The sequence below is a fragment of the Lepisma saccharinum genome, chromosome 11 (genome assembly GCF_977018435.1).
Source record: "Lepisma saccharinum chromosome 11, izLepSacc3.1, whole genome shotgun sequence".
Lineage (NCBI taxonomy): Eukaryota > Metazoa > Arthropoda > Insecta > Zygentoma > Lepismatidae > Lepisma > Lepisma saccharinum.
In genome coordinates this window covers 31,532,109-31,545,788 of record NC_139239.1, presented here as the reverse complement: position 1 = coordinate 31,545,788, position 13,680 = coordinate 31,532,109, and the positions used below count along the sequence as shown (strand labels likewise).

Sequence of the window (13,680 nt, the reverse complement as noted above, 5' to 3'; positions counted from 1 at the left end):
ATCTGCCTGAATTCCATTTTAAATACGATTCTTTCTAATTGCAGTAAGTAAAAAGTAAACTGTCCTTGCCCCTACCCTCTCGCTCAGTAAAGACACATAAACTATAGCATCAATCAAAACTGGTTCTTGCCAATCAAAACAAAGCATAGTAACGTTAAAGGTTTGAGACCCAACAACGAGAAATCAAGCAAATTATCCACACTAAGACCCTTCGCGAGGAAGAAACGAGTTCGCGTATGAAACAAGAGGGACCTTAAAGTATAATAAATGACATCCCCCAGATGAAACATATCACTCACATTTAATTGAATCCACTTGCGCATAATTGGTACGGATAGGGAAAAGCTTTTGGTTTTTTCTCTCTTGAGCTTCTGTCTCTCTCTCTCTCTCTCACTCACTTCTTTTTCTTCTCTCTCTTTCCCACACACACTTCTCTTCTTTCTCTTTCTCTTCCTACTTTTCTCTCTTGTTCTCTTGTTTCTTTTATTTATTTTTCTCTTGTTCTTTTATGCTTCTATTTCTTCACTTTTTCTTTCCATCTCTCCCGCTTTAACTTCGTTTCTATTAGTTTCTCTCTCTCTCTCTCTCTCTCTCTCTATTACTTATTTTCCTTCTATACTTCTCTCCCTATCTAACACCTATAGGTTATTTTATATATTATTTTTTCTTTCTGTTGATCTCTCTTTCACCGGTTACTTGTATTTCTCTTCGTATATCTCTCTCTAGTTTTTATTCTTTTCTTCCTTTCCTCTTTTCTCTATCTCTATATTGCGATGACTAGGGCTTGGAAGTTGAAGACCTATAAAAATACCTAAAAATACCAAAAAAGGACCTAAAAAGGGGAAAAAAGGACGTATAAATGTGATCCAAATTAATTAATGACTTGAGTTTTAATTACATATTTAATGAATAAAAAAATTAAAAAATTCTGGTGGTATGGAATACACAATGCAAAAAAAAACTATATGAATGAAATGCATCTTCTTTCAGACATTATATATTTTTTAGATTAACATAATTTGAAAAATCATATTTGAAGAATCATATTTGGCCTAACCACACTAGGGTTACAGAAATAGGACTTCGGATCCTATTTCAGTCGCCCAAAAATGTATTTCTCTCGTTTCAGGGATGGTACAAATATATTTATTATTATTTTTTTATTTCTTTACTACGGAAAGGATGTTTAAGAGGTGATGAACTGATGATGATTCGAATTGAGAATGGGCAGTAAAAACGTAGTCGAAAGGTGAAGTTGCAAAAAAAGCCGTTAAGACCTAAAAAGAGGCTAAAAAAGTACCAATAAGCCAAAAAACGCCGAAAAAGGCAAAAAATAAACCCCACCTTTTTCTGGCCTACAATGACCCAAAATGAACATATATTATGTTGGGCCTCGTCTTCGGACACTAGGAAAAAAAAGGATTTTTCCTCAACTTCCAAGCCCTAGAAATGACCCTTCAAATACTCGATTTCCTGCGTGGAGTGTTATGTGTTACCTAACTTTGCGGCGATGACCGAACTGTATAGCAAATCGGGCACAGTTGGCAACCTACATAACGCCTAGCAAAGAAGCGAGTATCTCTGGATGCAGGTGTTCCATTTTTGCTGGTGACTACACAACGGCTCGGATCCCGCTTTAATCTGCAATTCGAGTGCCACTCAACCTATCCGTTTCGTAAAAGATAGTAATCAGATAGTAATACACCGCACTCATATTTCCAATGTCTCTATTCCCTTGTCACAACTTCGATTTAATGGTGAAATGCATGGATTTCTAACACTCATAGGCGCACTCCTCCCCGAAATAAAACAGTACATATGACTGGATAGCACTAAGAGTTCCTCAAAGGGAAATCTATTTTGACTAGTAGTTAAACTGGTTTCACAATCGCATTGCCTAGTCCAGGAATCCCATAAAATGCAATATGGCACCTGTGTGAAGGTTGAAATAGGGACTATTTCGCTCGGATGACGAGACAGTCATGCTTATTTCACAGTCACCAACAAGCACACATCCCCTTCCGCTGATTACGTAACTTTTCTCATCCTTCTAGAAATAATCAATTATTAGAGAATAAGGCAGTGGCGGCTCGTGGTCTGGCTCTATGGGTGTGCACTTCAGTCTATCGTCCAGAAGTGTTATACCACCCCTGTGCAATACTCACACCCGTTTTTTCGTACATAATGAAGCTTAATATATTGGGAACCCAAGTTTTGATCACCTTTCACTGAAAATGGGGCTATGACAGAGTTATACGTATTTCATGATTTTTTTCACACGAATTTTTTTACAAATTTCAAATATTTCGGAAATTATGCAGCCAATCACGAGAAGAGCGATGTTATTGTGCAATATGTAATTCAGCATTCGATAACCTGACAAAATCACTCAAAACATAGAAATTCCGATCTACGATATCAATACTATTGTCGATTTGCAAAATATTTCGTAAAAACTTTCTCCCCGGCTCTGCTGATATTAATGAACAAGGAGAATAATAACATTGGCGTACACCAAAGAAGCCGATCCAACTACCACATGGAGGAAATCAGTTGAAATCTATCTAGCTGTTGTTTATTTCTATTGACAGACTGATCAAATCAAGCGAAATCAAGAGAATAATTAATGTTAAAGCAAATAACAATACTCACTAAGTTCACACTGCCCTGCTTCGTAATCGTACTTAAGAATTTTTCTTCTCTTCCGCCGTATCAATATATTACTGCAGTTGCTATAGGCTTTGTAACTAACTTCCCTCCAAAAATTCAATAACGTTAAGTCCGCTTTCGCTATGTACAGTTTCCCTATTCATCATGAAATCAAACACTTTGCACTGAAACAGGGACGACCTTTTGACAGCGTTAAATAATTTTGTAACGCAGTAACAGCCACACAATGCAAAACAGCTGACTATTTGATGCACGCCTCCTCCCCGCGTTTTGATAATTCAGCTACTGCGCCACAAAGGTCGTTTATTCTGACCAAGATGCATGAAGCAAAGGCATGCTTAAAACACTCGTTTTCGTTTTGGTTTCAGTTGCCTTCTCCTCCTTTTCTTCCCCTGTTATGCTCGGGACAATATACCATCGAAATTTTCCTTTCATAAAAAAAAATCCCTCAATTTGCGATGATGTATGGGTTGCATCGACTGCGTCACACGATCTCCAATGAAATGGGTTTGCAACACTACATTCGCTCGCACACAGATCGCTGCGTTCACAGCCTTCCTAAATGATGCAACCTCAACTCACACGGCGCTCAAGCCAAAACACCCAATCAGCGTCCTCTACGCGACTGCTGCAACAGCGTCATAGCGAGCGAAACTACTAGGGGTGTGCGGGACAGAATATTTTGGGTCGGGAAATGTTCGAAATTTCCCGAAGCTCTGGAAATCTCGAATTCTACACGTCATTTTAACGTTAAGTGATTGTTTTTGCATTTCTAGAATAAAAACTAACTATTTCCGATGATTTCCAGACACTTACAATGCAGAAAACGTCGAGAATTAACAACTTTTTAAAATGATCATTCGGTATTTCCCGACTGCTCGGGATCCCGAAAAGTCGAGAGGTCATTTCCCGAAGTCGGTATCGGGACGGGAAATTTTTTCCCGATCCCGGTCCCGACTTTTTGGGATCCCGAACACCCCTAGAAACTACCATTGTGTTCCAGCCCCGATCGCGGCCTGGTCTACGCGGGTTGATATCACGGATCGCAGACTTCTTCACCATCTCTCTTGGTGGACCGGCGTGGGAACACTTGATGTTTCGAAGGAGATAGAGTTCAATAAATAACTATAATAATAATGATTTGCATTACAGATTTATTTGGGTGTGCACGTGCGAATGTGCGAATAGGCAGAAGCCGCTACTGGAATAAGGAACCAACCAATATCAGTTATTATAATAATAACATAACCCGTGGTCCTACAGCCCTGGAAGGGCCTTGGCCTATCTCCCGACTGCCAGTATCCCTCCCACAATCCTACCAAGAGGTGTGGAGATCTTCAACCAGTAATAGGGTGGCGTGTAAATAAACGTCGAACCTCCAGCCGTTATAGGAGATATCCGTCTTTCCCTTATACGTTTTATTTTACTTAAATATATATAATTATTATCTAGCCATATATTTTGCCTTGTCTTTCTATCTGTTTTAAGTCCAGACTGTTGGAACTTACAACAAAATTTACAATATTCTTCTTCTTCTTTCTCTACCCCTTATGCCATTACAGCGTCCGGGATGCCCTGACCCACTGTTTTCATTCTCCTCTGTTCTTGTCCATCTTCTTTATTTCTTGGAATGTCTTCCCTCTTTTTCTTCCTACTTCTTCCGCCATGTCCTCGTATAACTTCCCGATGGCACAGTGGTAGCGTGATATTATTTCTAATTATAATTTTGTTTAATAGAATCCATTTCATGTACTCCCTCTGTCCCATAATTATAGTCCGGTATGCCAAAATGGTAGTACAGGAATGACAGACGAAGAGGCAGATGGAAAGCACAATTTGTACTGATCCTTGAGTAGTGAAGTTGTATGACTCATTCCCTTGTTTCATGTTCTTCTTCTGTATACACCAATGTCTCAGTTTGAATATCAGGTAATTATGAGACAACAAACAAAGGTGTACCGGACAATAATTATGGGACAGAGGGAGTAATAAGTTTTACCTCTATTTTCAATTTAAGGGGTCTCGGGTTCGATACCCGGCGGAGGCACATGGTGGTCCAGTCCCAAATTAGCCTTATTGTGCATAAAGTGGACTTAAAACACCACTCAATCAATCAATCAATCGTATGACTTCCTTGGTGTGCCCCTGGGCCTTCTTCCTTCTGGTCTTGCCTCCAAGATCTGCTTGGGTTTCCTTTCCTCCTCCATTCTGGTCACGTGGCCAAACCATTTCATTTGTCTTTTCATGAGTTGGTTTACAATTGATGTTTGCTCCAGCTCTTTCCTAACCCTTTTATTTCTTACTCTGTCTCTTCTTGTTTTTCCCACTATCTTTCGGTAGCACTTCATTTCTACAGTTATCTTACTATAAGTTCCTTTATATTCTACAGTATTCTAAAGTTAAAATTTAACAGTCTGCCTGTTAATTACAAAAACTGGACCAAAACGTTTTTTTTATTTGAATTTGAATATTTTATCGTGCATAAACGCAGATAATGATTATGCATTGGAGTTGAGTGGACTAGAAATATATTTGTAAAATCTGAGTCATTAAAATTACATTAATCTGTCGTGGTCAAGTTTTTGCCGTCTTAGATAGTCTCCAGTCGCACTTTATACTCATATAGGCTAATCGGGACTGGATCTACAGTTTAAAGTGGGATCCGAACCAGTGTGCAATGTGCCTCCACGGGAGATCGAACCCTCGACCTGCCCTAGGTGGGTACGGGGCCTGGATCATGCAATATACGCGGTGCCTAGAACCAAATTGTTTCAGAGCTTTTTGTTCCTTACTCTGATATACAGGTATCCTACATAAAAATCACAATATAAACATTATTAAAATAAGAAAAAATAATCGGATTAGATACCCGGTGGAGTCACATTGCATAGTGGTTCGGGTCCCACTTTAAACTGTAGGTCCAGTCCCTATTAGCACATCTGTGCATAAAGTGGACTTAAAACATCAGTTCAATTCAATTAAAAAAGAATTAATTCATAGATTTAACGTTTTACCTAAGAGCAATAACAATAAAATATTGAAGGTGAAAATCAAGAATTATATAAATTATATTTAATTACGAAAATGAGGTGTTCAATATCAAACTATTATCTTACATATCATGGTGGCAATTTTTAATCCTATCCAATAACACTCTCTATGGTAATTCTCTCTTCTTTTGTTTACATTGAATTTTGACGCTGTAGGTAATTTATTTAACCTGTTTCATATAAAATAATATTTTCACTTCATGATTTCAACCTATAGTTACACGAAGAGTGCATGTCAACTATTTTTATTGGATATTTGAATATCATCTTGATGTATTACTTTGAGTTTGTTCAGTAATTTTGAATATTTTTAAGGACGTCAAAACTATCCATGAAATAAGGAAAATTCATATGAGTTGCTTAATTGGAATCACCAACGTACTCATATTAACCGCACACAATTATTTTTATCTGGCCGCGGGGCCCCCTGAAGCGTAGGGCCTCGGGCAAGTGCCCGATTTGGGGCAACTGGACCCCTTGCAAGGCCTCATCTGGGAGCCCTTTTAATTTTGCCGTCCTCCAACAAGGTTGCGAATCATTGTCTCCTGCTTTTGACTTAATACTTCGAAATTGTGTGTCTTACTTTCTGCTCATAGTGATCTGGTATTCCACTGCAGGTGCTACGTATTAGTTTTACAACTCAGATTTTAACATAGTTTGTTTCTTTGCCAACAGATGTCACTAGGTCCCGCAGACGACAAAGTGAGATTCGGAACAACTTTGCAGCTCCTTGCGCCCGACGCGCCAGCAGCACCAAGCGGCGAATCGCAGAAATACGGGGTCGCACTTTCTGCAACTATGTTTCCAGTGGACGTCGACAGGGGGCGTTTGGATGATGGATGCTTGTTATCAGGATCTCAGCTGCTGTACCCTTGTGCACGGAATACTTTCATCCTAAACAGGTTATCATTTTTTAAATCCGTTTTGTATTTTCTCTCTAATAAGTATATAATTTTGAATTTTATGGAAAAAAGTGTTTGCAGTTCGGTAAATTTAACAGTAATTCCAAAAGCTTATACGGTATTATTGCCAATCTCCGTGGCAGAGAGGCGCTAGAGGTCCCAGATTCGAACACCGGCCTGTGCATGGGTGCTCTTTGTGTATGTCCCTTCATCAGTTTTATTCAATCATCACTCTTCCTCATCAAGAGGAATACTTTTTGAGAGGGGGGAGATCAGGGAAAACATAAATTTGAATGGTGATATTGTAGCGCGAGAACATGGATGGGTGCATCGTCAAAAACTACAAAAAGGCAAGAACTGTCACAACGAAGTGATGCACTTTTTAATGATAGAGAAAATGAATCATTTTAATACTGTGTACATCATTTGTAAACCTCGGATCGGAGCATTTCTCATATGCGTGTGGGAATCATAGGGAGATTTCACACCGAAGCGACAAGCGACACGTGTCGCTTGAGAATTTCAAAAATCGAATGCAGGCTTGTGCGGCCTGTCAATACCGCTACTGCATGAAACGTTGCTGTCGATTGGCTCGTTCTCAAGCGCGCGTAGGCTCAGTCCCGTTTAGCTTATCTGTACATAAGTGCACAGGATTTCGGCGGGGAATAATTCTATTTATTATTCGGAAGCATTTTTCATTGTATGTGAATTTATGTTGGTCCACAATCTATACCATGATAATTAGGGCTGAGCCGATGTCGATGTATCGATATCAGAAAGTATCGGTTGAAATTCATCTACCGATACCAGCCGACACTTTTCCGGCATTTTGGTATTTCACAGGGTCCGCAAAAATGCTGCACGACAGTTTCCCGACGTCAAATTATCCTGGAAATTATGGAAAATTCAAATTCTCTTTTCATTTTGTACCAATTTTGCAATAAAAACTATATTTTTCAATATTATGATGCAATTCTTGAATATTCTAAAGCAAATTTTTTGGTAAATTGATGCATATAATTGGAGAAGAAAATTAACTCACCAATATTTATAAACATTTTCAAGAAATTTTAATTATTGCAATTTTGAAGTATCGGTATCGCTATCGGTGGGAATCGGTAAGAGTATCGGCATCGGCAAAGGCATCGGTATCGGTTCAAACCGGCATCGGCTCAGCCCTAATGATAATATTCAATATTATTAATGCAAAAGACATGAGATTATCGCCCACCAATTCAATCTACTTAACTTGCCAGGTGGAAAAGAACTTTTATTGCGTTTCTTTCATTGTAAGAAGCTAAACAATAAACTCCGTGCCGCAGGGGGGGATGTTATACGTGTTCAACGCCTCAGCGCTTCGAGTCCCATCGTTGCTGTTTTTATCTATCTATGCCAGTCTTCGCTCGCTTTCAGTTGCTCTCCTATTGTCCCCACGACGTTGGAACAACACTAAAATTTTGGGGTATTATAAATTCCCGAGGAGGAAGGGGGAAGCAGGTTGGTCTGCGATCTACTGGACATACTACTTTGTGTTAAATTATACCTGAGGTTGCAACGTCACTTTCCCAGCTGAACCAGTTGACCAAATATGGAGAAGTGGATCCAATTATTAATAACGTGAATAGTAGCTCAAGTTTATTTTCAAGTTAAACACTGTTGTGTGGTAGGCAAACGTGACCCTTAACCTTACATACGCTGTTTTTTTTATTACCGTAATTACTTGATAATTTACGAACCTAGGAAGAGACTTTTAAAACTACTTTATTTACGTAAGTGTAAAAGTGTTTTTTTTTTTCTAGTACATCGGTTTCATAATTGCTTTTGCAAGTAGGACAAAATGACTCGTTTATTGCAGCACGTAAGAATTGTGCAACAAGGATTTACGATTCTCAACGTCAGCCTCTTGAGTTCTGCAAGTATCTCTGCAATGACATCGCCAGCCTGAGATAAGGTTGGGGGGGTACAAATTTCGGAGTCAAATTTTCGGAGGGCTAACTAATACCGGCTAAAATGTATTTACTTAGTACTTTATTATGTTATAATTTTACCAGTGACGTAATTTATAGTCAGACGCACAGATAAATCACTGAGATGTTGCATTTTGTTCCATCATATAGGCTACAAAAGTACTTTTAGGCACGAATCTTTTATGTCAAATAAAATGAAATAATTATATTGTTTCCATTTCCTAAGGTATTATTGAGTGGAATAATATTGCAGACTTGCTATTCGTATGAACAGTACAAAATACACCGTAAAAATTACACTCATTATCACCTCGTATTGATATACGTATAAGTACAGCGGCCTCCCGATGGCGCAGTGGTAACGTCTTCGCCTTGTAATGAAGGGGTCCCGGGTTCGATACCCGGTGGAGACACAAGTGGTTCGGATCCCACTTTAAACTGTAGGTCCAGTCCCGATTGGCCTTACTGTGCATAAAGTGGACTTAAAACAACAAATCAAAAATACGTATAAATACTACATGTAACACTAATTCTATGTAAAGAATGTGAATACTTTTTTTGCTAAAATAAGAAAATGAACCACAGGAAGAAACTCCGATAAGATACATCTGTTCTCATGAGCAGCTACAACCTTGTTTAAATCCAAAGATTTGCAAGCTCTTTCTCAAAGGACAGAATAGATACAGCACCCAACCTCTCATTACCAATTCAATTACAAAGTAACACTTGATTTGCCGCATGCAGTCCTTGATGGGTGCATGCACATTTCAATAACACGAAGATTATAAAGTTCGTAAAAGGTAATTTTGAATGTTTCAACCATTGCAGGCAGCTGACGAAGGGTCTTTATTTTTAGTTACTGTCTGTCTTGTGGTTGCCATAACTTTAAACGTCCAAATCACAACAGTTATAGGGAGAGACGAAAGTTTGTAGCTTTTCGTGCTTCAGAAAAGCGGCACTAACTTAATAAGGTAGGCATGAAATAAACAACACCACCCTGGAATAGAAAGTGTGTTAATGATACCATTTTCTCTGTCATGGTGAAATATCTTACGTATTCTTGTTCAACGACTGGAATTCAGGACTTATGGCTAAAAATGGGGAGGATGCGGAAATACCGCCCACTTAGGAGGTGCCAATTTCAAGGAACAAACATATTTTCACTACAAATTCAGCTCCACTAGGAGTACATTGACATAAAAGTAATTAATATATTTGCAACTCTTGCATTGGGCATTTTGATTGGTGAAATAACTGCTGAAGATTATAATTTTATTTCAGAATACATCTGATCAGAATTGGATCAATAGTTTTAGATGTGCTTCAAAGATTGATTCTCCTTCACAGAACCGTAATTCGTCACTGTGACGGTACAGAACAAATTATTTTCTAACCTCACGAATGATATAATAAATTAACATGTAGGACTACGACCGCGAGATATAAAATGGCCCAAGAGTGCTGATTTTCGCACCTTGTTGCAATGATTAGTTGATGGATTTGTATTAAGTTCTACTATATGCACAGAGGCTTTTTGGGACGAGAGCTACAGCTTCTAGTGGAATGCGAAGCACTTAATGAAATGTTACCCCTACCGGGGATCAAACCTGGGACCCTGGATATCAAGGCAGCAGTTTTACCGCTATATTCGGGGCTGAGAGCCCAATTTCATATCATTTAAGAGTTGTTGTTGTTGAGTTGTTGTTTTAGGTCCACTTTATGCACAGTAAGGCTAATCAGGACTGGACCTACAGTTTAAAGTGGGATCCGAACCACTATGAGCCTCCACCGGGTATCGAACCCGGGACCCCTTGATAACAAGGCGACGACGCTACCACTGCGCCATCGGGGAGCCCATATCATTTAAGAATTAGGTAGTTTGTGTACTCTTTGATTCCTCAACATCGTATTTCTCCTTCTCGAATATTTGCAGCGATAAGGATAAATATAACGATGAAACGAACCAATGAGAGAATTTCGCTAATACTCATGTAATTGTCGGTACTCGAATGAGGAACTAACGAACAGAAAAGAAACATAAAGCTTCTTTAGATTCTGAACGTCGTCCTACTTACAAAATTTAATTTATCACGCCTGTTGGACCTATTCCGAAATATAGTGATACAGTTTATAGAGGATTAGCTGTACATGCCAACAATCAAAGAACAATCTCACAGCCACTGAATACTTCCACCTAGCAGGAAGGCAGCAGATTTCGTAGCAAGTTTGGCGACTCATGATTGGCCAATTACTTATTATCAAATGATCAGTGGCCACTGTTATCCAGGCATGTCTGCAGCTGCCCCTCCTCCCTTGATTTTAGAACACATCGTAATAAAGTAACCTTGCGATATAACCGAACTATACTGGTCAAAAAAAGTTTTGCATATTGCAAGTTTTTCATTTTCAGCATCACTGATGCCACAAATCTCCATATCTTTGAAGCGCACACATCAACCGAAGGCCAATTCAACACACAAAAGAGCAGGTACATGTCTGTGGTCGGGTTTTGAAGCATGTTTCACGTTTTAACCTCGTAATTCGCCCACCGATTGTCTCGCAGTTCGAGAGAAGGTGGAGTATAAAGTACTGGACGTCTCAAGGAAGGTTGTAATGGTTGTCATGGTGTGAGTGTACATTTTAGAAATGCCACGAAACACACTTTCGGCAGTGGATAGAATCAGAATAGTGACTCTACTACAGGAAGATATGAAGCAACTGGACGTAGCAAATCGGGTAGGCTGTGATCAAAGTGACGTCAATAGCTGATAGGCCCAGAGAAGGAAGACCCCGCAAAAACAACGGCTGCACAAGACAGGCATATCAGTATTTCTGCGCGCAGACATCCTACGTCCACAGCAACCCACCTCCAGAAGGAGCTCAGTGAGACCTCAGGGATCATGGTGTCCACCCAAACGTGCGAAATCGACTACACGATATAGGGATTGATGCCAGTCGACCTTTGAAAGTTCCCCGACTCACTGCACGACATAGTGCACTACGCGTAAGATGGGCTAGACAACATGAAAACTGGACCCGGGAACAGTGGTCACAATCACTGTTTACAGATAAAGTACGGTTTAGTCTGCACCCCGATGACAAGCAAATGAGCAGCGTTTCAATTAATCGTTCATGGTGGAACGCTTCCAGCAACAGGGTGGTTCGGCACTGTTCTGGGCAGGAATCATGTTGGGTCGTCGGGCGTCATTAGTTCACATACAGACATACGAGGACAGTGTTCTTCGACCCGTCGTTAGGGAATTTACGCGGGAAGTTGGTGCAGGATTCACGTTGGTGGACGATAATGGCCGTCCTCACCGTGCCCGTTCAGTTGACCTTTTCCTTCGAAGGCATGCAATCTGTCGGATGGACTGGCCAGCAATCTCCCCAGATATGAATTGTATCGAACATGCCTGGCACCTTCTGAAACGTGCCATTGCAAACCGCCCTCACCCACCACAAACCCTACGTGATCTGATGCACGCTGCCATTCAGGAATGGGACAATCTTCCACAACATGCATTGGATAACCTGATTTTCAGCATGCCCGTCGTGTTCGAGAATGTCTACGTGGAGGCCACACAAGTTACTGACTAGACGGTAAGGGGTTTCTGATAGGTTTACTCACCTTGGAAATTGGTGGTCTTTTTGTTGCATCTTACTTTGGTTAGGAAAACAAACTTTGTTTCTTTTGTTTCTTTGGTTATATCTTTCAGAATTTTCTTTAACTATGTTTTGTGTTTCGTAGTTTCATTGCCCTAGTCGCAGGTATCGACATGTGTGGCTTCTGTGATGCAGAAAATAAAAAAAAATGTTATATGCAAAACTTTTTTTGACCAGTATAGATTGATTGAATTGAATTGGTGTTATAAGTCCACTTTATGCACAGTAAGACTAGTCGGGACTGGACCTACAGTTTAAAGTGCGATCCGAAACACCGGGAATCGAACCCGGGACCCCTTAATTACAAGGCAACGACGGTACCACTGCGCCATAGGGCAGGCACTAACAGAACTAGTAAATGGCCTTGAACATTGTATTTGCCCCAATGAACGTTTTATAATTGAAAATGTAAAGTTCTACTTTTTAAGTTTTCGGTCGAAATGCATCTACCGTACTATAAAAATCTAGGGGGGCTACAGGGGGCTTCAGCCCCCCTAACCCTCCTGTGGCGCCGTTCCTGTCTCTCAGTACTATTTGTTCTATCTTGTCACTTCGTTCCTCTCGTCGAACATTTGTATTCTTCCGCTACTTTGTTTTTTTAGAACGGTGTGCAAATTAAACTTTTCCCTTTGGGGGGTCATGCATTATTCCATTCAAGTGTAGGCCAGAAATACAGTATATGTATATGTATACACACAGTGGTGGCTATTGGCGAGTTTAGAGGGGCACAGGGGTACCTGTCTCACCCAAAGAGAGGACAAAGTATTATGAAAAGGGATGCCATTTTTACAACCTAATGAACAAATGGAGTCCAAGTAATATAAGAAAGAACTCTTGAACAATATCCTTTTCCAGACTGCCAGAGAATACAAAGAAAAGGTTTAGCACAAAAAGGCTAATATATACGGGATCTATTTGAAATTGAAATTCATGTAAGTATGTCGTTCCTAACTTTGTAATTCGCAAATATTTGTAACTTCTACTCTGTTCACTCTACTTCCGTTACAAATGTCTTCCAAGCAACCAGTCAGTATGTTCGAGTGAAGAAATATTATATTTTGCAAGAAGACAGTTACTAAGTCCATCTCACTTCACGATCGCTCATTGTCTCTCGTTCTCTGCTGATTCAAAGCCAAGATTGCCTGTTCCCTGTGTTTCACTTTAGAGACGTCATTCTTTTCCTTAAGCTGATATGGGAAAACAATTTAATGAGGCGAGTTTCCCCTGTAAGATATATTTCCACATGACAACATACCAACCGTATATCATTGCACGGATTGTCGTTTGCCAGTTTCTGAAGTATCGCCATCCAGTGAACCCTTTCTTTCTTAACGTCATTTGACGAGCACATCCCAGCATAAAGCGTGCGTGCGTGTAAGTTTCGATAATTTCCGTGTTAATTATCCTTGTTAAGCTTCCGTGCTATGT

The 13,680-nt window shown here is 39.8% G+C and overlaps 1 protein-coding gene across 1 annotated transcript in view; it reads left to right on the top strand.

Moving 5' to 3' along the window:
* The window catches only part of LOC145994698 (cilia- and flagella-associated protein 161-like), a 130,593-nt gene that overhangs the window by 53,061 nt on the left and 63,852 nt on the right, over positions 1-13,680 (top strand). The window contains exon 3 of the mRNA XM_083130867.1: positions 6,396-6,622. Coding sequence (XP_082986993.1) covers positions 6,396-6,622 — 227 coding nt within the window. The remainder of the gene's footprint in view (positions 1-6,395; positions 6,623-13,680) is intronic.